The sequence below is a fragment of the Pteropus medius genome, unplaced genomic scaffold (genome assembly GCF_902729225.1).
Source record: "Pteropus medius unplaced genomic scaffold, Ma_sr-lr_union100, whole genome shotgun sequence".
NCBI classification, from domain to species: Eukaryota; Metazoa; Chordata; class Mammalia; order Chiroptera; family Pteropodidae; genus Pteropus; species Pteropus medius.
In genome coordinates, this window is record NW_024354500.1 from 30,471,863 (window position 1) to 30,497,816 (window position 25,954).

Genomic DNA, 25,954 nt, shown 5'->3' on the forward strand with positions numbered 1-25,954 from the left:
CTAATTTAAGAGATGATGAGAATTTTATATTTCCGGGTACCAGCTGATAACTGACAACGAAGCATTCCAAGATGGCAAATGGAGCATAAAGAAGGCTAGTTACTCTTCTCTGGCAACTCTGCTTTGCCCTGGGGTGGGATGATGGGGATAAAGCAGTGATCTAAGGGAGCTATGGCTTAGACCGAGCTGACTTCAGGGGGAACATAGGTTATGTGCAAGGGGTAAGTAACTCAGCTTTCACTAAGGCTCTTCTACTACCAGGAGCTCACTGTGAAATTGCCATGGATTCTTTGTTAGTCCTAGGCTTCTCAATTGGGCAGAAGGCTGTAGAAGAAAACCACTTAGAGAAGACTAAGACAGACAACTGGGAAGATGACTGAACCTGGCCAATATGTGAGCATGGGTATGTTGGAGGGTGAGCTCCCAGGATTGTCCTCCCAGTGTGGGTTTGCTCTGTCTTTGCTGTTCCCAAGATTATGAGTACAAACTGACTCTGAGTAGCCTTTATAAGAATAATATGGTAACAGAGAGAAACGTTGGAAACATTCCCATGACACGATGCTCAAGATCACTGACCTGCCCCTGATACATAGCCTGTCCTGGCAGCACAGAACTCCAAGAGAAAAGGAAAATAGTGCATGTTATGTGAAATACCAATTTCCTGTGTCCAAGATCTCCCCAATGAACCCCTCAACATTAGCATCTCCTGCAAGTTGGCAGAGACTTATTTTTTAAAAGTTATTGTTCCTTTTCTTTACATGTTAAAAATAAATGAAGCAAAAGGGGAATAAAACCTGTTTTGGTAAGTCCTGTATTTATTAAATAAAACTGGTGTTGAAAAATAGTCACAACCATTCTTCTATTTACCCATGATTCTTCTTTATTTGGCTGCTAAACATAGGGGCATGTTAGTATTGCTGTCAGCTTACTAGAAGGCATTAAAAGCTCTATCAATGGTTCAAGAAGTTGTAGGTAAATCTTTCCAGTGCTGGGTGTTATTAGAATACTGAGATGTTATATGCTTGCAAGAAACTTTTTTTTTTTTTTAGTTCCATTGCTGCACTGCTAAAGGGAACACTCATATTGGGCGGGGGGAGTTAAATCTAGCAAATGCCTAGCACCAGCATTCCAAAAACTTTAGCGCGGCCTGGATTTTTAGCTTCTGCTCCAACTTCATTGCTGCAAAATAAGAGAAAGTAGTTGTCAGGCAATAGACATAAATGAATTTTTAAAAAATACACCCAAATATTTACACATTCACATTTAGGCACAGTATTCTCATATTAAAAAAAAATAAAAAAGGTTTATAGTAGAAAACTTGCGTTTATTTTTTTCCCTTAGTAGCTGTTTTTTTGTTCCACAGTTAATGACAATAAAGACACGCAGCTTAGCTTCACATCAGACCATGACCTCTTGAGAGCTCAACAGAGCATTTCTGGCCTCCTACAAAGGGTCACGATGGTTATGAAGGGCCAGGGCGGCCATAAGGAACAGCACCACCACAATCCACCCACAACTCCTCATGTCTGGATCAGATGGCTGCTGCCTTTCCCATCTTTTAACATTGTCTTCATCATTCCATAAAATGTAAACTCTAAAACAAGGAGATGAACTGGTATTGAATTAAGTCGCAGCTTTTGTAAAATGGAATGTTACAAAAGACAGAGATAGTAAATGAACCTCTTGCTTTTTCCCATATATTGATTCCATTGGCTTTATAGCATAGTTATATAGTAGGGGAGTGATTCTAACAATTTATCCATCCAATCTCTATGTGTTTCTATTTTATAGGGTTTGACTGTATGGAACAGTGAAGATAAACAGAACTTAGTGGGGATGGCTATTAGCAGATTATAGAATTCAAGATAAAAAGTATAAAAGAAAGCAGAAGACATGAGGCCAAAAGAGACATTTAGTTCTAAAACATTACTCTGATAGAATGTGATAGAATGACATCAATGGAAGGAAATAACCTTAAGTTTATATTTCCAAATGCCAACTCATGGCTGACAATGGAGCATTCGAAAGTGGCTGGTGGAGAATTAAAGAGGTCAGTTGCTCTTCTGTAGGCAACTCTCCCTACTTCGCCCTGGTTTGGGTCATAGCAGAAAGAAGCAGTGGTCTGGGAGAGCTGTGGCTTACAGCTGGCCTCAAGAGGAACATGGGCTGTATGCAAAGGGTAAGCAAAGCAGACAGGAAACCTGAGCATGGCATGGCCGAAAGGCTAAGTAGAATTGTGAAACAGATATATTCTGCATCATTTAGGAAAAATTGCATTTGTTAGACTAGAAGGAAGAGTTAGAGAAAGAGCTACTAAAACAAGGGGATAGCTCCATTACCACACTGATTTATTTGTTCTGGCCATAGAAAATCAACAGTCATGATATAAGTGAGTTGTAGCTTTCATCATCTGGGATTCTCTGAAGCTTTAGAATGAAATGAGGAAATGACTAAATTATATCTCCTCCTTTTCTTTCTAACAAATAAAAACTATGATTTATTTAGATTTTCCAGTAAGTACACATACTTGGTAGCTAGCATTACAAGAGATTTAAAGAAATCATCATGATTTGACTAACACTTACCAAATGCTATATACTTTATATGTTAAGCACATTACATGCATTAGTGCAGATCTTCACCATAATCTTCGATCTCATTTTAGAGAGAAGGAAATTGAGGCTCAAAAAGATTAAATATCATGCTCAAGACCACAGTATTTAAAATGAAACTCTAGTTTTTCATTTTCTATTTGTTTTTGTTGTTCCTATAGTCATTAGTTTGTCTTAGCCATACTAAAACATATATTATATCTGACTTGTCACCCGAAGAATTCAAACAGAAGATATATAAGAAAATACTTGTAGACAGGATTATAAAATTAAGTAAAATATTGCACTAAATGCCCTCTAAATTCTTTTTCAAATATAATTTTATAATTATACAAATAATTAAATCAGATTGAAGAGGAATAAGTAGTTCATCCTCTGACACCATGCCAGCAAACTCAGCACTAATTCTCAGCCTTCCTGAACCCACGGGCAGATCAGTAATGTTTGTCACTGCAATTTAGCAGCTGGTTTGAAATGATGCATTATGCTATGAGAGGAAAAGTCATGTTTATAGACATTTTGTGAAGTTTTCACTTTCCTTTGCCAATCTCGATACAGATAAAGAGCTAAACAATTTAAGAAAAACAAAGGTGACATTTAAGAAAAATGAAAATCATTATAAAAAATAAATTATTTTTGTCAGGATAGCACCCTGGCAATTAAGGTTAAGTATTTTATCATATTATCAGTTGGACGATACACTTATTTTGGATATTAAAAAAACCCATAAAAAAAGGTAAAAAAAAAACCAAGATATTTAGATCATCATAATTTTGAAGGGAGTCAGATTCCCAAAATACTTTTATGTAGAGTTTACTTTAGGTAATAAGTGATGTAGTGTTGTGAAACTTTAATCCCATGTTACAGAAAGCATTTTTATTAAAGAATGTGCTGTAGACATTGATTTTTCATTTCCTTTTATTACAAACCATCTATGCATACTCTTCTCTGCCAAATGGAAGCAAAATGAACTCCATACATATTCTCGTAAATATGAAGCCTGATTTCAAGTACACAAAGACCAAATTTCCAGAAAACGTGTATTGTGATATTATTAAGTGCTGTAATTCTTTTTTTTTTTTCCTGAAAGATTTTAAATACATTTTGGACATGTAAATAACCACTAACGTTGGTGCAAAAATACAAGATCTAGTATCAGAATTTATTATCTATAAACCAGAAACAATAAAACATTTGGTACTTAAGGTCCTATAAAGGAATCCTGATAGAGAATGCAGGTATAATGGCCTCCAGAGAGCACAACATTAAATCTGGAGTCAAAGACATTTAATATCTGGATGACCTGAGCTCCAAATAGTTGTTAACCTGGATTTTATTTTGTTTGTTTCTCTTGAAAAACTAGCACACAGAGGAATGTAAGCCTTCCACTTCCTGATCTTCGCTCAGCTTTACCACAACTCACTGTGATACAAAATCTAATATTAATCTACTGAGGTAACTTAGAAAGAGAAACCTCAAAATTGCCAAACCCTCACTTCTCCTATAGTAGATTAAACTGAGTCCCTAGAAAAGAAAGATAAGTGAGGCTTCTTTTTTGGGGGTGGCGGCAGGGGTGCTACTTCAGAGTAAAATTTCAATTCTACCCTTGTCAACCAGGTATAAAGACAAATAGCATTAAAAATAAGAGGCTTGTTGAAAATAAGCCTTGTTGAAAATTAGGTAAGAGATTTCCTACCCTCCTTTCTTAGAGCATTTACTTCAGAAAACTTGTCATTATAAGTACATCCTCCATTGTTTGAAATGTATATGTCCTTTTGAAAACTAGATGGGCCTTTCGTCAGCTTTAAGACCCAGTGAAGTCTTTCTCAAGGACTTAAGAACCAAGTAAACATCCAAGTGAGATCGAGCCCCTATCTCCTAGTGTCTGAGGGAGGGTAAGAGCCTAACTTTAGCTGATACCTGACTCCAGTTGTAAAACTATCTCCTGCCATAAAGATATGAGAAGTTTATTTTTCCTTTGTGTAAAGCCAGTCACAGGTGGTCACCCGCATTACCAGGTGTTTTAGGATAAACTATATGTGATAAATTGTACCGTCAAGTCCTCTTATTTGAGGATGAATTGAATTATTGTTTCTCTTGAGAACATGTATATATGGGTTGTACCTGCTTGGCTATATATGAAGAGTAAGACTTCTTGCTGACTTTGCAATCTCTTAGTGATTGTTTGTGATGCCTGTCAGATTTGGTTTCAATGTTTATTCAATAATAAATTGTTTTCCTTTTTCTACTACTTTTGTAAAGAGGACTTCTGGGTTGGCAGAAAGATTTTTTTAAAAATTATATTTCCCCAACACAGGCTGGGTCTTATAACACAGAAAAGTCTTTTGATGACTTTTTGCTGCCAAACCTGGCGGTAGGATGTCCTTCCCTTTATTGTTTCCTAGCCTACCTGTATGCCTGGGCAAGGTAACTATCTGTTCAGGCGCTCATATTAGGTGTTTATAAGATAAATTTACCCCGGCCCTCTGGCCAGTTGTCTATCAAAGCATATGAATCTTCTTTTAATTAGCAGTTAGTAATATTCAGATTCCAAGTTCTTGCCTGAGACTACAACCTTGAACTCTCAAGGCTGATAAAACTCCATCTATGATTTATTAAAGCTTGATTGTGAGAAATAATATTTATGGGAAATTGCCTGAAGAGAATAGAGTAAGCTCATTCTTCTTAATAATTTAATTTTTACCCTTGAATCAAACCAGAAAATGAGAGTGGTTTCCATGGACAAGTCACTTATTTTCTCTTTTCTGTATTCTCATCTGAAGAATAAATATAGAATGAGACACTTGTCCCATAAGATTAGAACTTTAGACATCAATGGAGGTCCTGGAATTCAAAATAAAATGAACACAAAAAGCTTATATACGCCAAGCAGTAAATCAATCTTAGTCACCTTGCTAGGAGAATTGTTATCTTGCCGACCCTTAAATGTTTATCAAAAATCTGCAAAGAGGAGTAAGAAAACAGAAGAATTTGCCAGGCATGTGTTTTATGGGCAGTCTAGTGAATGATTAGCTCTCAGGTTGTGTTAATAAAAAGCAGAAATAAAAGGTCAGAACCAAATGTATCTAATCATGTTTTTGGAAATCAATTGACTCTTAAGTTAAAAATAAAATAGGCCTAGGGCTGCACATAGCAGGTGATGTGAAGGGTGGCTGGTCTGTTTGTATCTCATTTCCCATTATGACTTTCACAGTTAAACCTGTAGAAAGAGCAATGGGTTATAGAGTGGTTGTGAATCAAAGAGCTGCTGAATTCACAAGACATGAAGTATACAATGAGAAATAATTATTGCTGCTTAGAAGAATTTAATTTATTCTAAGTAACTCAGAAATCATTTATCTCAGGCAGGGAGTTTGTTTGAAATTAGATGGTGTTATATATGCATCTTCTTGGAGATTACAGTATTGGTGTAAATAATTGAAATCTTTGAAAGTTGATCAGCCAGCTGACCACAGCAGTCAAATTGATTAATTAGGGATCTAATCTGCTTGTCTGAGGGTTCATCAATGAGTATTTTTTAAGTACCATGTAAAATGCTAAATAAAACATTCTTTGGAATGTATTACCTCACCAGACTCAGCTTACAAGAAATGCTATTCCTTATCCTAGGTTATTTCCCAAACCTTGTATGGAATACAAAGAAAACACAAAGTATTAAAAACATAAAGTACTAAAGAAATTACAGTGAATCTCAACATAAAACAGATCTCTCAAAATTAACTTATACCATGGATTAAAGCGCATGTTAAACCTTTATGACATTAGACAGGAATATGTGATCCAAATTTTTATTAATTCAAAGCTTTTTCTGAAATTAATTTATTATGATTCTCCTGCTTTTACTTTCAGATTTTTGTTTCCAAGACTGAATAGCTATTTAACTGGCTTTCCTAGACTGCCAATGAAGAATCCAGAATTTGAGGATCTCCACTCTTGCACATTTGAATCATTCGGGAAAATTTTAAAAGAGCAATTTCTTTGCTCACCTCTAGAGATTCTTGATTTAATCTGCCTGGACTGGAACCCTAATCCTGGAGCTCTTAAAAAGTCCCAAGAGAGTCTAATGTTCAGCCAGAGTTGAGAACCACTGAACCAGATGATAAGTGGAATTTTTGTTTTGAGCTGGTTCTTTTAGATGCACTATAAAGTATGGGACTTAAAAAAAAAAAAACAATGAACAAACTAAATCAGATGAGTCTATTTTTAAGTAAATTATCAAGATAATATTAAAAACTAGTATCAACAAATAGCATAATCAAATACAAGAAATGGGAGACTGATAATAAGAAAAACAGACTGCTGTCATTAGAAAGTGACAGAAACTAAGATGTAAATTTGGAGATTTAATCAAGGGTTCTTTCATAATCGTTTATTTGCAGTGGGATGGTAACTAGAATGTTTTACTCCATAAGCCATACAGTTATAAGACCAGAATTGCTATATACAAACAGATAGTTTTCTTGGTTGGTGCTTTAGAGGTAAATAAATAACAAAGAGAGGGTTTGGGGAAAATATACAGGTCAATATTACAGTCTGACCACGTGTCATAAAGAATTGTAAAATTCATTGCTCCAAAATGTGCCAAATTTATTAAGTAAAAAAACAGTATACTAGAAGAAAAGGTCTTTTTGCTTAATTATTTACATATTTTTAAAATAAGAACAGTAACTCACTATCTCTCACAATTGCTAAATTTCAAACTTAAGTTTCTTTTGTGTTTTTTTTAATATATTCCAAACGATTGAAATCATTTTTTGGCAATTTCCTTCACCAGCTTAATTTTGTTTTGTCTCTAGGGTTGCAATAACTGGTGCAAAAAAATTCAAATATTACAATACTACATCTATTTGTTCTTTTTGCAACATAGTCTTTCAGCATTACCTAACATTCAGAAGTCCTTAATTTAGTATTTATTATTCAAACTGTATGCTTTTGTTATTTAAATAATCAACTGATCCTATTATTGTGTAGAAACGTTCATATTGTGTAGATATAGCTATATGAACTTGATCCAAAATTGTGTTTGAAAGAAAGAAAACAATTGTTTTAAATTTACCTGAAATGTACAAAATTTATTCAACCATCTCCTATTTTGGGACATATATATTTGTCCAATTTTTCACTATTACATAATTTGCCACAATCACACTGAAAGGGCTGGCACAATTGACAAACTAAATATCCTTAATATATAAAGGAAGTTTACAAATTAATAAGAAAAATATTATTATACCAGTATATAAATGCATAACTTAATGCAAAACTAAATAGACAAAAATACCAGAAAATACAGAATTTTCTAACTGTAAATTAAAATGAAAGATAATGTCCCCTTTTAAATTGCAAATATTTAAAATATGATTTTAAAAGGGAGACAGATATAGATAGTATAAATAGAGATTTATATAAAGATACAGAGCTAGAAAAGTTAAAGTGCTGAAGAGCACAGGCTCCAGTCTATCAGATCTGGATTCCTGATTATGCAGATACTTTCCAGCTCTTTGGCTTTAGGCGATATACTGATTTCCCTCAGCCTCAGTATCCTCATCTATGAGGTGGGAATAATAATAGTACTTAAAATGTTTTGTGAAGATTAAGTAAAATAATGCATATAAAGTACATAACACTTTTTAATATATAGTAATCTCTCAGTAAATTGGCAATTATAATAATTCTCAATGTGGCAAGTGTACATGGAAATAGGTATTACAGCAAGCTCCTGGTAGAGTGAATTACTACAATTTTTCAAAAATGCAATTTGGCTATATGTATCAAAAGTCTTCCATATGTTCATACTCATTGAACCAACAATCCTATTCTTAAAAAATCAGATATGTGGTCAGGGACATAAATCCACACATATTCTTAACTCACTGTTTATATTTTAATTACTAATGTTATAGCAGAGAGACACATTGGTCTTGTATGACAAAGCTTTTGAAATTTATAGAAATAAGGATGTCAGTTTATGAAAAATAAATGATATGCCCCAAATTGTGGAAAAGATGTTTTGGGGAAAATATTCTGATTATATTTGAAATTTTACTATTTCTACTTCTTTTGTACTATGCTTTTCCCTCACCTAAACTTGGAGGCTGCAAAAACGAGCATGCATCATTTGTGAGGGTATCTTCTGAAATAAATGAGTGAGCATATTTATTCTTTTCTTAAAGGTGTCTTCTAAAAAATTACTTTTTTTTACATTTACCACTTTTCCTGAGAGGATGTAGAAGAAAAAAAAACATTGTTCAATTATTCATGTTCTTGATTAACACAAAATAAAAATTTCTCTACAGATTTTTTTCTTTGTCTCTCTAGTATAGCATTTATAAAAATAAAAAAAGAAATTTTTAAATGTATTTTTTGTCTGTCATCCCAAAATGTGAAAGTGGTTGAAGGTTTGCATGAAATTTAGAGGCTATGTTTGAGTTGGTATGCTTTTGTCTGTAGGCTACCTGCCATATGCAAAATCTACTTGGGGGTTGGAAAACTGAGACACCATAAGATGCTGAGAACTTTGACTCAGAAGATATACCATAAATATGGGACATCCACTGACCCTCCAGAAAAAGAAGACCACAGTGGTTTCACAATGTATCCAAAGAGAAAAATCACAAAGACAGTCAGGATAAAAGGAGTTAGTTTGTGATCAAGGTGCTACATACATGGGAACCTCTAGTATTATCTTCCACATTGAGAAGCAGCAAAATTTATTATTTAGCTATCGAATTCTTCTGAACAACATGGAGTGAGCCAGGTAATTCTATCTTTAAAAAAAATTGACAATCTTATTAATATATTTTTTAATGGAATTGGTTTATTCCTATAATCTAATATCACATTGAAATGGATAATTATATCTCCAGTTGTATCTTACATTTACCTCTTTGGAATCAAGAGTGTCATGTTCAGGAATAGCCACCATTGGATGACTCAGCTTCACAGAAAAGATGCCAGGATGTGATGAGGGATAGAAATAAGGAGAAATGAATGTTTAAATTTAACTTAGGCAAACAATAACATAGGTATACTATTGCTGATCATAGTAGATCCTACCAAATATAACCATTAAAATTTGATTGTTGAAAACAAAGAAAGATATTCTTAACATAGAAAAAAATAGGCAGATGGTGAATATTTTGGGCATAGGACCACATATTATTTATTTTTCTATCACACGTAAACTCTAACAATGCTTGGCATATAGCTTAGACAGTTATTAAATGTCTATGGAATGCATGAATTATTAAAATACATTAACAGATGTCATTAAGAAGAAACAAAGTAATATATATTTCAACTCTCACAATGGTCCCCATTTTGAAAAGTTCCAAAGCAAAAGAGAAAATCATACTCAGACCCACAGTAAATGCAAATTATCTACAGAAAGTAAATGCTTATTTGAAATGTAAAGCATTGTACATTATTATAAATAATATTCTTATTAAACAGGGACTCAAAAACATTGCAGTCTCACCAGATGTTATTATAATGTAGGTCACAACATAGTGACACTACCAAAAGAGAGTTTCTTTTGCTTATATAAGAATTTTTATTATTGTATGGGTCTTCTGAGCACTATATACACACTTAAACCTATTAAGATAGAAGTCATAGATAAGCAAGAAAAAGGGACATAGATAAGCAAGAATGAGAGACATACATACAAAGAGAAGGGGAGAGCAATCATTGGTAATAAATCTATGTATCCCTTTTTTTCACCATCTCTCCTCACTTTAGAGTAACCCCAGTACCTGATTTAAAAGAAATATTTCCTGTTTCTGCTTCTGCCCTGAGCAAATCAGAGCTATAGAAATGATTGACCCTCTTTTACTCTCAATAGGGTCCTGATGTGACCAATACATTGTGGAACAGGACTAGCTCCTAATACTCCAGGGCAATTCAGAGGATCCCAGAAATTAGCCTTGGCCCCAGGAGGACACCAACACTGGCTGCTGGAGATGCCAAGGAGGTCCCGCCTCACATTTTTTCAGACTTCCCTCTCTTCTGGCAGATTTTCAAGAATGGAGCTTGCTTTTATTTAAAGCTAAGGCTTCACTAAATCCTAGCCATTGCACTCTGTTTCCAACTATGAGATCCTCTGAGTATCATAACATCAGGACTCCTTCTAGCTGCCTGACACTGTTGCTTTAAAGAGAAGCATAGTCTGGCTCCTGAGCCAACTAGAGATCTAAACAACATTTCAAAAATCAGCTGAAAGCCTCTATTTTCTCCTGTTCATCAGGGTCCCCTGAGATCCCAAATTTGTATACCACTTCCAACCTCAGGTCCAGGTCATTGGCCCTGGAAACAGCAGCATCTTTAGCATACCTAGGCTAAGTGGTATGATAATTATATAAATCAGTGGAGTTTGTACAATGTCAAATTTTCATTCTTCTAGTCTCCTAAGATAGAATAGGATAAATATTCTGAAATTTGAAAATGTTGGAACACTCCCAATAAAATGTTTAGTGAAATTGGAAAAGCAAATGAGTAATTATGTGTTATCTACTTTTACATTCCATTTCTTCTTTTCAATATAGGTATTCATTCATTTAAATCTATTTTCTTTTCATCTTGAATTTTAAAATCTTGTGTTAATTAATGTGTTAATTATCCTAATCAACAAAAGAGGACAGAAAATGACTGATCCTAATTAATTGATAATCCCCGAATCATTTATATTTGGCTTTGGCATGTTTTTTTTTTTATTTATGATCTTTTGTCACAATAGATTTGCCTTTTATTACCCTCAGTCTGACCAAAAACATTAAATAAATGTGATGTTGCTAATGGATTTAGTCATAATCATTTATTATGTTTTCACATGATAAATTCATTATACGTATTTGTTTATTTAGTATTCACAACAACCTGGTGAGGAGAACACTAATTTGACCCTGTCTCACAGATGAGGAAACTAAACTTGAGAGGCAGAATGACTTATACAAGGTCCAGAACCAGTAAGTGGCAGAGCCATGGCTGGAATCCAGAGACTGTTTTTTCAAAACCAGTGTGAAGTGTTAGTTATGCCCCTGGGGAGATACTCAGGAGCTGGGAGAGCGGGAGCCAGGGGAAGGGAGTGATGTGTACCATTTTACAAAAGGCAAGCCACATACTAAAGTCAAGAGTGTCCCTTTCAGAGACCAGAAGCAGTTCAGGAGTAGCTGGTCTAGCTATGAGAGGTCACACAAGGGACACAATACAATGGAGCTTACATGTCAGATAAGGAGGCAGGGCTTCATCCTCTAGGCAGTGAGAAACTATTGAAGTACTCTAAATAAGAAAGGGGCATGTGTGATCAGATTTTCATTTAAAAAAAAAATGTCACTGTGGCTGAAGTGCAAAATATGGATGGAAATTGGAAGATATTTAAGTAAGAAAGAGAGAGAGAGAGAATAAAAAAGGTTTAAGTTAAAGCATTGCCTTGGAGAATAGAATTAGACTCAAGTTTTTCTGGTAACCCCAGGTCCCCCTACCCTCTACAATGAATCAAGAAACATCAGGCAGACACATTGATATTTGGAGAGAAATAATGTTGAATGTTGATATCGCTGCAGAATGCAGAGATTTTGTAATGCAGGAAGATTACAGATGTTAAATGGGGAGAAAAATAAAACATGGTGTGAAAATCTTCTCACAGTAAGAGTGGAAATAATGAACCTAAAACATTTATATAAATTCTGTATTAGTAAATAGCTTTCTATCTATATAGAGAAAGTATATTGAGAGAGTAGGTGAATACCGAAGGCGGGAGAGAGTCTTCCAAGCCTGTTTACGTGGTGGTAAATTTTCTGGAGAACAAATGACTATTTTGCATCCAAAAAATAAAATATGAAGTTAATAATTTTATCATCAGATGATTAGTCAACATAGAAAGATAGATGAAAGGGAAAGCTCAGATGAAATGAAACAAAACATACTATTATCCTGGATAGAGACGCCGGTGTGTAACAGGCTAATTAGACCTTTGCTCACTCACCATTGTGGAATCATCGAGTGGTATTTGAATAAGATGTTCGGTTGATTTTTACTATATCCTTGTAATATAGTAAAATTATATTACTATATTACACAGCTGCCACCAGTTAATATACAGTCTTGTGAAGTGTTTATTACCAGTGTAGGGTTTTCTCATAACTGTCACTGCTTCTCCAGAGGTAACACAAACTTGTCTGACCAAGACACATGGAACTCCCTTACGCTAACTCCCTTACTCTACAACTAGAAAGAAAGGAAATTTTGCAAAATGTGGTTAAATCACTTAATTCTTCAGTCTACCTGAGAAATGGAATTCAAAGTTCTAACTTTTTTTGAAACAGCTCTCCCTCCTGCACAAAAATGAAGTAAGTTTCCTTGTCTGCCAAAAATTATGAAGCTGAGAAAGTATTGCAAGAAAGGTTAACATTTTAAAATAGCCAAGGGTGCTACACATGCTATTCGGAATTCACTTCTTTGGGATTTTTGTTTGTTTGTCTGTTCTTTGTTATTGTTGTTGTTTTGCTGAACCACATCCTCTTGCAAACCTCCTTTACTCCATTTGTCTACATAAGATGTACCTTCTATTTCTGTCTCCCCACCTAGATTTGTGAACTACTCAAGCTCGAATGAAATCTTCTTAAGAACATCTCTTAAAAGAAACCTGACAAATTACTGTAGCAGTACCCACATGAAATATTGTGTTTCATAACTTTAAGTTGTCATCATGAGACTAAAAGCCATGGGAAATCATGTAGATTATCTATTATTCATCTTTAGTCTTTTGCACCTGGCATGGGCCTCCCTGAGCACAGAGTGGACACTAAATAAGAACTGAATGAATAAATTAGTAAAAGAAAGAAAGAATGGAATGGTTAGAGAAGCAAAGAGGGTTTTCCGACTTGCAGAATTTAAAAAGTCCGTATTAATGAAGAATTAGGAACCTTTACTGCTTTCCTAAGTCTCCTCATTATATGAAACTTTGTAAACTAGAGATCTTTGAACTATCACTATCACACATGTGTGTTCTCTTTGACCCTCACAGTTCTTCTACTTTACAAAGAATTGAATTTCATTGTCAGCATTTGAGTTCACAGATTGCAGGTTTGTGTTCCTTTCTCTTGAACTGCTCAAAGGTCTTGCAACACTAGTCTTGCGATCATCTTGACCTGTGCAACAGCCTGCCCTTTTTAGATGACGTTGATCTCCATGTCAGCACAGCCCCACCATTCCTACTAAGAGGAGGCCAAGTGTCAGAGATCACCTATTGCGCTTATACACATATATTCCTACATCACTTACACACATATATTCTTACATCACTCATTTAGGGGATATGGCCTAACTAAATACATGAGTTTTTAATCCCTGATTTACAATATCTACCAGTGCATAGGAAGCACCCAGGAAGTCTTGGAAATTTCAGATGCTGACTCAGTAGGTCTGAAGAGGGGCCTGAGAGTCTGCATTTCCAAGGGGCTCTCAACTGATGCGAATGCTACCATAGGCTGAGGGGTGAGGCCATAACCAACACTTTTGTATGGACTGATGCAACTGATGTTTTCAAACATTTATCTATTCACAACTGAAATGAACTATACTCAAAATGTCCTAATCATTTAAGTTGTACTACAATTGTATAAGTAAATAATTTAGCACGGATCTTTTTTATTAATTACTTGAAAATGTCCTAGGCACTCTGCTAGGTGTTAGAGATGTGACAGTGAACAGACATTGTCCTCGCCCTTGGAGACCAATGCAGTGGAAGAGAAATATTAATTATATAATCACAAATATCTAGAAACAAATACAAAATAATTTTTTGAAGTGTTTTGAAGTAAAATTTCAAAGTGCTATGTTCATAAGAGATAAGTCTGATCTAATCTAGAAGGATGAAAGAATCTCTTCCCCCAGAGACTGAAAAATAAAGGATAAATCTCCTAACAGTGATAAGGAGACTGAAAAATAAAGGATAAATCTCCTAACAGTGATAAGGAGACTGAAGGTTAGTAGCTAAAAAGAAATTACAGTTAAGCTGAGTGAAAGATAGGAAGAAAATTCGGAGTGAATGGGTAAAATGAGTTGTGAGAATATGAGAAACTGAGGCTGGAGAATTACCATGCAAGTATTTTGCACGGTTTGACTCCACTTAGGAAGCAAAGGAGTAAGCCTTGAATATGCTTATTAAATGAACGAAGGCTATTAAATATGAGTTTATCTCATTTTCCAAAAAGATTGCAAGCTGCTGGAGGTTAGGGCCCATCATATCCTAGCACTTTTTCACCAAATAATAGTTGATTGATTTCATCGCTGAAGATTCCATGTCTTGGGACAAAACGTGGGTTGTGCTCCGAATTTTTCTTTAGTAAGGGCAGTTCACAATATGCACTTTGAGGAAAAAGTGGTTTTTAATGACAGTCACAAACACACTACTCCTATTCCTATGTTTTGAAAATTTCATCTATATTCTCCTGAAATATTTTTTAAAAATTACAGAACATCAGTAACTTAAATATTTATTTTTATAACTTAAATGTACAGTATCGATTTTTCTTAAATGCCTAAAGTTTTATGAGTTTGTTTATGCCACTAAATTCCTACGTTACCTTACGAAAATCACTTTGTCTCTAGGCCTCAAGTTTCCTCATCTTTAAAATTGGAGCCCTAACTAGATGAGTTCCAGCTCCTCTTCTACTTAGATAATTCAATGAACCTATAATGCTTAAACAAATATCTGTTAGTTTATAGATGACACTATCTTAGGAAAAAAGTTCTTCTTTTTTGGAGTCTCTTATACTGAACCATAGCTGTGGTAGAAGTGATGCCTATCACAAAAGTAAAAATAAATTCTGTGGAACCTTACTTTGGATCCTTAATGTCGTTTCTTAGCTAAGACACTTGTTCCTTTTATGAACTTTTATAAACACTATCAAGTTTCACAACATTCCTTTGTACATTCTCTGAGTATCATCACATACTCAGTTCAAGTTGGGTACATGTCAATCATTTTATAAACCCTCAGAAAACTCACTGTTAACTACCAACATTAATATCATTACATTGGAGTTTAAGTGCCAGTAAGTCTAATACCAGTCTAACACCAGAAGGAAAACAAAAATTTTCTGCTCTGATCTTTGTAAAAGTTCTTCTGAGATATGGCTGAAAATTCCAAAATTACACTATTTTCTTTTTGGCCTTTCCTCTTCCATCCTCCAATTACCATTGTCTAAAGAACAGCATAATAAAATTCTTTTTTTCCATCCATGATGTGTTCAGCATGTTTTGAAAACAAATACCACATCCCTGCGTTTACTCACATTTTTCATCTAGAGTTGCTTCTTTCTCAACTACAAAACCACTTCCCCAAGGGGATTAACTACACCATTTACTTTTTTCATTGCACAGCTCCCAGGTTGTAATGAAAATGGAGCAGAATCTATATTCCAACACCATTTTAGACCTCAAAATTAATTCCAGAAACTGAAATTGGAACTGACAAAGAAGCCATATTTGTTGTTCTCTTTCTTTCCTCTATCCTTTAGGACACAATTAGTTGCTTAGTACAACAGCAAAAACATCATTTTCAATTTTTTCAATATCATACTAACTTTAGTACAATCATAAACCAAATGTCTTTTTTTCACAAAAGACAATGTGAAATTGTTTTCCCCCTGTTCTTTCTCTTCCATAGAATACAAGGGGTACTAGCTATTTTATTCCAATATGACATATAATGGAAAAAAATAACTCTGTATATGACTCTCAACCTCATAAATATTCTTCAATTTTTGCCTTGCCTTAGTCCCATCCCAATTGTTCTTAATTTGCAACTAGTTATCCCAAGTTGTAAGAAACCTATCCCAGAACCCAAGAGTGTGTCAACAGATGTTCAACTGATGCATCACAAAAATTTGGAAGAATGTGTCTTAAGAGGAGAAACAGGCATGACCATGATGGGAGCCAATCTATGTCCTCCATCTCCAGAGAATCCATGCCAGACCCCACTCTATTTTCTCCAAACACTATACTCCCAGCAGCATCTTTGAGAATGATTGGGGGAGAGGTGTTGAAGAGGGAGAGAATGTGTGAATAGTTGATAGGCATATGAGCTGAGGACTGTATGCCTAAGAGTAACTGGAGAACTGCCACCAGTATGGTGCCTGCCAGCTCTGCCTCTTTGGAATTGGGCCCTATTCCTTCATTCCCACATCTCCCTATGCATTGTTTCAAACTACATTTCATGAATGATGTAGGTACTTCCTAACACTCTTACCATATCTGTTACACATCTCTAAACTGTCAGTTCACTCACTGTTTCCAGTACCCCACCCATCACCCACCCTTGCCCCAACTATATCATCCTGCTAGGCACTGCAACTCAGCCTTATGTTGTAGCCACTCCTCAGGGATTTTGACAGCCTTGCTTTCCTGAGTCTAGGATCTCCCCTCTGGAGAATCTTTTTTTAATCCCTGCTACGTTCCTACTAGAAACACATCCTAACAACCATGATACCTCTTTATTCAAACTTCAAACCAAAAAATAGGTAGGGTATCTATCGATTGCTATAAAGCTCATAGAAAAACTCTATGTTTAGTTAGGTTATGTTAGTAGATTTTAGCAATTCCAAGTGGGAGATCTTTTGAAAATTAGGATAAAAGTGCTAGAATATAAAATTTGTCTAAGATTTCTATTACCTAGAACTTGATAAACTGTTAAAATGTCATTCAAATGTGGAAGCATAAAATATATTCTGTTATAAATGGCCTTAGAAAATTTGCCAAATAAAGACCCACCTTAAAAACTTTCTTGGATCAAGGTCTCAAGTAAGAAAAATAAATACAGGAGGATGCAGCAAGAAATGATGGAAGGCAGAGTAATAAAATAATCTGGATAAGAGTGTTGTTGCCATTAAAAATAAAAAAAGTCATGAAAGACCATAACATGTCATAAATAAAATCTAGAATTGAATAATCAACATAATGAAAGTCCAAATGGACTTACCTTACTAGGAGAAGATATAGATACTGATGTGAATGTGAATGTGGACCCTAAGTGAATGGTCATCATAATAACTAAATAGAATGAATAAATTTTAAAGTAGTAAATTAAAGCCACACCCTTTGTATGCAAAACTGGAAAAAAGAGGTAAGAAATTGTAATAATGAGAAATGTAAAACAATGTGGCAGAACTAAGGTCATGCAATGAGATAATCTCATACATTAAGAGAAGGGTCTCAAGAGAAAAAAAGCACAAGATCAGAAAATCTGTGGTCAACAAGAGATACACACACAGATAAGAAAACATAAAGTTGAACATAAATGGAGGAAAAGATTTATCTGTCAATATGAACCAACATAAAACTGGAATAACAATTTTATTATCTTTAAAGTAGAACTTAAGAAAAAAACTTTGTGAAATAAAAAAAGACATTATATACTGGTAAAAAATATCAATGAACAAGAAGATAGGACCATAATAAACATATATTCCTAATAAGACAGTCTCAAAGTTTTAAGATTTTTCCTTTGGTTTACTTCTACCACTTTGAAAGCAAGGAATGGCTTTACACTTCATTTGAATGCCTTACGTGCTCAGGAAGTGTTTCAGCGCCCAATGGGAGCTTAGTAAATATTTTTAAACAATGTGAGGAAGAGTCCAACCCCACAGGCATATCTTTATTCCACAAAAGAGATTTCTGTTTGATTCACAGAACATAGGGAACATATGGCTTTTATGAGGGCAAATGGGTATTATTATTTGATGGCTATAAATAAAACATCTGAGTTGTACTTTAATAGGTTATACAAGGGTAAACTTCAACAAATTTAGCAATCTGAAATAATTTTATGTTCATATTTTAGTAAAAGGAATAAAACAATGTTCACATTAAACAAGATGAAGCGGAACAGGAAATTTTGCCCTGAGGTTTCAAAATAAGAGATTCTTTTACTGTGTAAACACCACACGATATATATGACTTTTGTTGCACAGAGTATATAAAAGGATAACAAAATAAATTAAAGCAATGAGAAACAATTAGATTCAAGAATTTAAAACTAATAAAACTGATGTTTTTGCAGGTCAAGAACTGTTGAATAATGGCAATTTCATGTAAATCAACTTTTTTAAAAAAGCAATAGCATTAAAAGAAGGTTAGAGAAGGAACTGTGTGCTCAAAGGTTGAATATAAATATATATGTATGTATAAATATATAAATATATATTATAATATATATTAAATATTAAATATTATATATTAAATATAGAATATATATATATATTAAAAAGACTCGATTTGCAAAGATAAACGCCACCACCAGATTTTCATTATATTTCAGGGCCCACAACTGCCTCCTTCCAAAAACCATTGCCTTCAGCTGAGAAGAATGTCCTAAAGCTGAGTTACTTGACCCTCTCCCCACATCAAGGCTCATAGCCAACGAGTGGCTGATAAGACCTATCAGAGGTCAGCTCCTTTGCCTCAAGGTAGGATAACTTTGCAATTTCTACTACAGAGCCCCCTCCCAGTGAATTAGGTTTCTCTTTGCCCTTCCCGATGAGGACTCACTTTCTTTACAGGATGCTTTTCTGAAGAGCGCACGTACTCAATAAATCACAAAAGCCTGAACTCCTATCTTCCACTCTGCTTCTAAGGAAACTGATTTAAGAGACTATACAGTGGGTAGTAAGGGGTAGGTGGCAGCTGAGTCCTGTTAAATGAATTTTTCCCTAGTGCCTCCATCTGCACAAGGTGAAAACTGATGGCAACTTATTTTCTCTATGCCTGTAGAACACAAGTATGGTCAATAAATTCTAAGGGCCAACATGTTATTTTACCAGAGCTTTAAAAATCATCTTTCTCCAAGTACACTTTCCTAACTAAAAATGCCTTCCAGCCTGCCTCCTACCACATATCTCTTTCAAATTAGCAAATTCTTAATTTTTAAAATGACTTCATTAAAAAGTATTACAATAAAAAAATTCAGCTAGATGACAGCAAATATGCTTAGGGTCAGATATATAAGAAATTAGTTATTCTCAGTTTTCTGGAAGAAATTTAAAAGTCAATTGTGCTTAATTTGAGTACATTTTAAGAATGATGGGCAATTAGATAACCTGAAACATGCCTGGTTTCAAATGCTAGCCTGCCAAGGCATCTATTGTGTTAAAATGTTCTTTTTGCCCTCTAGTGGAGAACCTAACTATATATGATTGATACTTCATTTCTCAGAACTGCTTCTCTTAAAATACCTGCTCAGTGGCATTCATTTTTTATTGCTAAAAGTCCAATTCATTTGCATTTAACCATTTTGAACAGAATGTTCTTTATGAAAATATTATACAAATTCATCCAATTTGAAAATGATTTGGCATAGGCAAACAGTGCCCATGTTCTGGTTTCCTGAAAAATTAACAACCAATTTTGAGTTTATAAAGCTTTTTCTCCTATTCCACCCACCTCAAAGTTTTTATATTCTACAGCATCTTAATAGTTATCCAATTCTCAATAACTCTAAAAGTTGTCAGAAAGTTTTAGAATTGAGAGTAAGGCAGTTTATATCTGTGATGATAGAAAATAAATAACCTTGATTTATTCACACAGGAAGATTTCTAATTATGTAGACAGAACACCAATAGACATTATTAACAATAAAAGGAGATTTTACCTCCCAAATTCAAGATGACTTCTTTTCTGTAAATATAGCTGCCTCAGTAAGTTTTGTCAGAATATTACATGTATAGTGGTTCTCCAAGCCACTAACCTTTGGAAATGTGGCTGCCAAAAGAAGGTTGGAGCCTGGGGATGAAATGTAAAAAGCATCATGTGGTTCATGCAAAATCCAAGCTCTGCCAATAACTCACACCATGCTCTTGGATGTGCCACTTTGCATTGTTAGTCCTTAGTTGTCCTGTCTGTAGACATAAAGAAGTCGGATGGCCTTAGTGGTGAGTTCCAGTTCTGAGGTATATAGGGCTGTTGTTTGACCAGATAAAAGCCTATAATTCTGGTGGTGGTGGAGAAGGCGGTGATGCTATTTCATGAACAGAACAGATGTTTTTTGTTTTGGGGGGGGAGAGGGGTGGGCGTAGAAAGTATCTTAATGAAAATCAGTGAAGTACCTGTTTTTAAGTTAGTTTTGTGCAATCTTGTACAAATTCTTTACACTTTTTGAGCCTGTTTCTTCATATGTAAAACAATGGGGATAAAACCTACTTTATGATTGTTTTGAAATGTAAATAAAATATTCTGTAAAGTAAGTGGCATGTTTTCTCCTTTTTTTAAATATCATTTTTTTTCTTACAAAATTTCAGCAACCCCTCGATTTGCTCCCTGCTTTCTTCTCACAAATCCAGATAATGCATTATTCCCAGGAATGCAGAAGTTGTCTGGCAGTCTTACTTCTTGGTAACTTCAAACTATACTTCCTAACTTCAGTTGCTTTTTCAATATCTCTTTCATTTTCTCAACCTTGTTCTATTTCTTTCTTTCCCACCTGGAAACCTTCCCCAATGTTATTCCTTCTAACTGAAAGGCCTCGTCTGTCCCCAACCTTTGCTTCTTTTCAGACCTCACACATCAGTTCTTCATTAAGTCTTTCCTGATTCACTAGACTAGATTGAGACCTCTGTTATATGTAGTCATAACTACTTGACCATCTTCTGCATTGCCGTTGTCACAATTATCACTAAGTAATGAATTTTTGCTTATTTGTTTAATTTCTTTTTCTTCACAAGTAGAGAATAAGTACCTGGTTAAGGCCCTTCAGCTTTCTATCTCCTTGTTTTCCAGTGCATGGGTAGCGCAGACACAGTACTTTGTAAATAAGGGAGACTCAATAAATCTTTGTAAAATGAATAAATAATCATGCTTAGTCAACTTTCAGACTCCAGTGTTTTTAGCTGTCATGTTGGGGGAAAAAGGTTACAAAATCTATGCTCTTTGTTACTGGTAGAGAATTAGGCTATTAAACAAGGTTTTTGAAACCTCGAACCAAATCATGTAATTTAGGGTTCATTTTTTCATTTTGAAGCTATGAACAACTGTAAGCTGCTTATCTGAAAGAGACATTGCTTTATTCTTGAAATATACTTGTAAAATAGTTTTCACATATTTAGATCTAAATATTTATATCCTACATTAGAAAAACAAATTTTTATTTCAAAGCCCCTTCAGCCTTTGAACCAGTAGGTAAAAGTTGGAATTACTTCAGATTTTCTAGCTAAGTCATAATCTACTTTAATTCCTGTTGATTGATCTCTGTTAAAACATCAGAAGAAATCTTAGGGGAAAAAATCACCTTGCAGAGGAACAACTAAAATATTCAACCCTTATTGGAACTATGTCTGTAATATGAATATTTTAATTCATTTATTGGATTTCTGTGGATTCTCAGAGTCAATTCTCTGAGTAACTATGCAATGATTGATAATACCACTTAAGATATTCTCAATAATGGTAAAAATATAAACTTCACAAATAGATTAAATTAGAAAATAAACAAGTACAAATGGAGAAAAAGAATGTGAAAGAGAAAAGTCAACATTTATTAAAGAAGCGATGCTCATGACCTAGGAAGCAGCCTAAAACCAGTTTATGGAGAAACTTGTCCCCCTACTCATTGTAGATATAAAAGTTTCTTTCTCTTCTTTTTTTCTACCCCATGCACACAACAGCATACCACCACGAAGCCTCATCAGAGATTCAGAAGTCTGTGCTCCAACCCCCTAATATATGGCAAAACAAAAGACAGTAGTCTAAGGCTATACTACCATGAACAAGCCCGATCCCGTCTGATCTCGGAAGCTAAGCAGGGTCAGACCTGGTTAGTACTAAAATGGATGACCACCTAGGATGACCAGGAGATGTAGGCATAAAAAATAAAAAAAATAAGGGATTGTAAACTGACAAGGTCCTTGCAATCTGTGAGGTCAACCAAGGTTCTGTACCTAAAAAAGACAATAAAGCCCAATTCCCCCAAAGAGTTGACTGTTTATTACCTAAACTCTGTGTTTACCATGCATAATATACTTCAATAGGTAGTTTCCATCAGTGTTTTAATAGATGCCTCACCCTTGGCTTAGTATAAATGGACTGGTCCTTTACATAGAAAAGATAAATAACAGATGGAATAGGATTGAAAACACTGTCATTTTGCCTTCTTGTCTCTCTCTCTCTCTCTCTTTTTATTGCAGTAGAGTTATATTTCCTCTTTATTTTTACTCTGCCATCTCAAGAGCAGCTTCTTGGAAAAGAAATTAATAAAAACTCGTCAGTTAACATAGCATAAAGATAAAATATATTTCAAGTAAAATACTTTTTCTTAGCAAAAACATAATTTTAATATAAAAGATCGTTATATTTTAAAATCTCTTCTTATGAAAAAGGGCACTTTAATTTCTTAAAGTAAACCTTAAGAAAGTACATGATGGCAGCTATGTTATTTTTTCAAAAAGAAATAACTTTTAATAATTGAAGTAGTGCAGTGGGAAAAAATATGTATTTTATGATTCAATAAAATAAAATCCGTAAGTACTGGATGTATAAACATTCAGCCCAGTTGTAAATGTTACAAGCACAAGAAGGTAATATTGATTAAGAACTCAACATTTTATAACTTATTAAAAAAAAAAAAAACTTGTGACCTAAGTTAATACATATACTATTTAACAATGTGTTTTCTTTTACTTACTAGGGGTTTTATGAAAAAAAATTATAATCAAGCACTTGTAAACATATTAATATAAACAGTTTTCCTTTGTAAAGTTATTTTTTATACTGAAGTTCGTTTTCTTGCTGAATCATTAGAGAATTTAAGAAGCAAAAAAGGAAAAGTTTGCTTTTATAGAAGAAGCATAGCATTTTCAATGAGGTAAAAACTTAAGATCATCAAGTTCAGTGTAAGTTCTGAGTTTAGAAGTTTTAAGTCTTAGAAATGAGCATTTTTCTAAAGCTTCTCACATAATTTTGATGCAATTAGCTTAGTTCAAATCCTAGACTAAGAGTTTTGGAGCCAAATTTAATACCCTCTTTTACAGATGAAAAAAAAAGAAACCCACAGAAAAAGAGTGAAGTATGTGATACAATAGCATTTTCGTAAATTAAATTATATACACGCAAAATAACAGAATTTCTGAAAAAATATATACAAACAAAAATATGTTAGTATAGGCAATATGGGCAAAGAGGAATGAGAAATCAGAATTAAAGGGAATACATGTGTGAATAAATTAAAAACATTAAAGAATAGGTTATAAAAAAGGAAAAGACATTTTAGATAAGATTAATGTTTTATTTAATCATATTGATGGAGTGGAAATAGGAGTGGGAGTAGGAGTTGTCAGGGCTGGGATGGGTTCTGGGCAGGAAGATTAGAGGTAGAAGATGAATAATTCTCTCCTGCTCTGAAGTGAAAGCTATAGTGGGAGAAGGGAAGTAAAATGGCAGCACAATCACAAACAACGCCCCCAAACAATATAATTTTTGAAAACTGAAAGAGTAGATATTCTCAGAATTGCTGTGAATTTTCTCCTGGGGCTTCAAAGCTGTCTCTCTGTCTATAAAGATTTTATGTTTTCTTGTAAAACCTCTCAAGCTTTCACTGTAAATAGAGCCTTTCTGAATAGGAAATCCCAGCCTTCTCCCTGCCAACAGATCAGAAAAGCCATCCCAACTATGAAGGTTTAATTTTCTCTCCTCCCAGTTCTATTCATAGACCTGCCATGTGTTTTCTTATTTGTTGCTGGTACTAACAGGCAGAATAGAGACTCAGGGGAAACAAGGATGAGTGATAACTTCCTGTCTACATAGCCTCTAGTCATGTTAAATAAAAAGAAGAAAATAGTAGTTAAAATAAGAAAAGAGAGAAAAGTACACAAAACTGAATACTTAAATTGGAATGTGAAAGTAGGCCAGAAGAATTGAAATTTGGGTTGACTTAAAAAGACAGGGGTGCCTCAGAGATTATGAGAGCAGGAGATAGAAAAAATGAGGCAGAGGATGGAGAAAAGAATAAAAGTTATGGAGGGCAATAAACTTTCTACTTTTTGTTCATTATATGTATTTTAGATTTCTCATCTGAGGGCCAAGGAAGTAGTTGAGACACGGCAAAGAATTCCTGGTGCCCAGGAAGAATCGTTCTAAATGAACTGACCTCTCAAAAAATAGAAGGCAGACTCCATATATACAGATGTGTTGTGCATGGTACTTTATTAACTATGAAGATAAAAATTTTGAAATATATTCCATAATGGAGGGAAAGTTGGTAAAATAGCTATGGATGAGATACGATTTTAAGATAGTAACTCCACACACCCAGCATATTTCCTTTGCAATCTTTATTGTTTCAGCAGTTATACATAGCCCAATACATATCAAAACATATATCAAATATATCTACGTCTATATCTCTATCTATCTATCTATCTAAAACAAAAATAATTCTCATGAGTTTTAATAGCCAAAGTTTTGATTTCCAGGATCCTGGACTTCAAATTTAGATCATAAACATAAGATTTGTGGATATATGTAATATAAATCATTGGCCTACCTATGTCACCTTGTTAGGTAGGTAGTTAGTCAGACATGAGCCACAGGGGAACAAAACAATGGAGGCCCAGCCTAAAGACTGCCCAAAGAGACAAAGGACAGAAGGGCCATAATATATAACTGGTTTAATCTGACCACAGACCCATGCACAAAAGGTACTACCCTAACCTGCCCACGACCTCAGCCTCATTGTACCTTTATTATAATACCATGTTTATGCCCAAAAGTTCATGAATCTAATTATGACAGACTGAATTCTGGGTAAGAGTATGCGCGCTAGGCAAAGTGTTATATAGCAGCAAAGTGTCAATCAAAATGACCTCACATGCCAATCACCTAGGAATGCCTTTGTAACCACCCATCACGCCCAAATATAGGATAGACCTTTCTACTTCTGCGTGATTACAGCTTTCTGATGAAAACCCATGTTCCTCTCTTGGATCATGCACTGCCTTTCTAAAACATACTTTTAATAAATCTTTTCTAAATCTCGCTGACTCTTCGCTGCCAGAAGAAACGAGGAAAAGTGCTAATTACACTTCTGGGTTGTTATCCCCTCCATGTGCTGGGTAACAAGTTCAAATAGCCCCCAAATGGTAACAATTTCAGGACTTTGAACTTCAAATTGCTGGTTTCTGCTTCTCTTTGCCTGAGGGCTCTTTCTGAGGATTCAAGCTCTCCTCCCCCAAGCACAGCCCTTGAGCAAGGACTAGCAGAATTCCCATCCCCCACTTCAGATTGCCTAACTCTGAGTTGTATGTTCCACATTAGCTGCCAGAATTACTCAGTAAACT

General features: G+C 34.5%; 1 protein-coding gene and 1 pseudogene across 1 annotated transcript in view; one reads left to right on the top strand and one right to left on the bottom strand.

The window, feature by feature from the left end:
- Window positions 1–857: 857 nt before the first annotated feature.
- Window positions 858–25,954, bottom strand: part of MLIP (muscular LMNA interacting protein) — a 122,818-nt gene continuing 97,721 nt past the window's right edge. Inside the window, exons 12-13 of the mRNA XM_039853081.1 lie at window positions 9,517–9,570; window positions 858–1,179 (exon numbers count right to left, since the gene is read on the bottom strand). Of these exons, the coding sequence (XP_039709015.1) occupies window positions 1,174–1,179; window positions 9,517–9,570 (60 nt within the window). The 3' untranslated portion in view covers window positions 858–1,173. The remainder of the gene's footprint in view (window positions 1,180–9,516; window positions 9,571–25,954) is intronic.
- LOC120595189 (uncharacterized) lies at window positions 22,368–22,486 on the top strand (annotated as a pseudogene).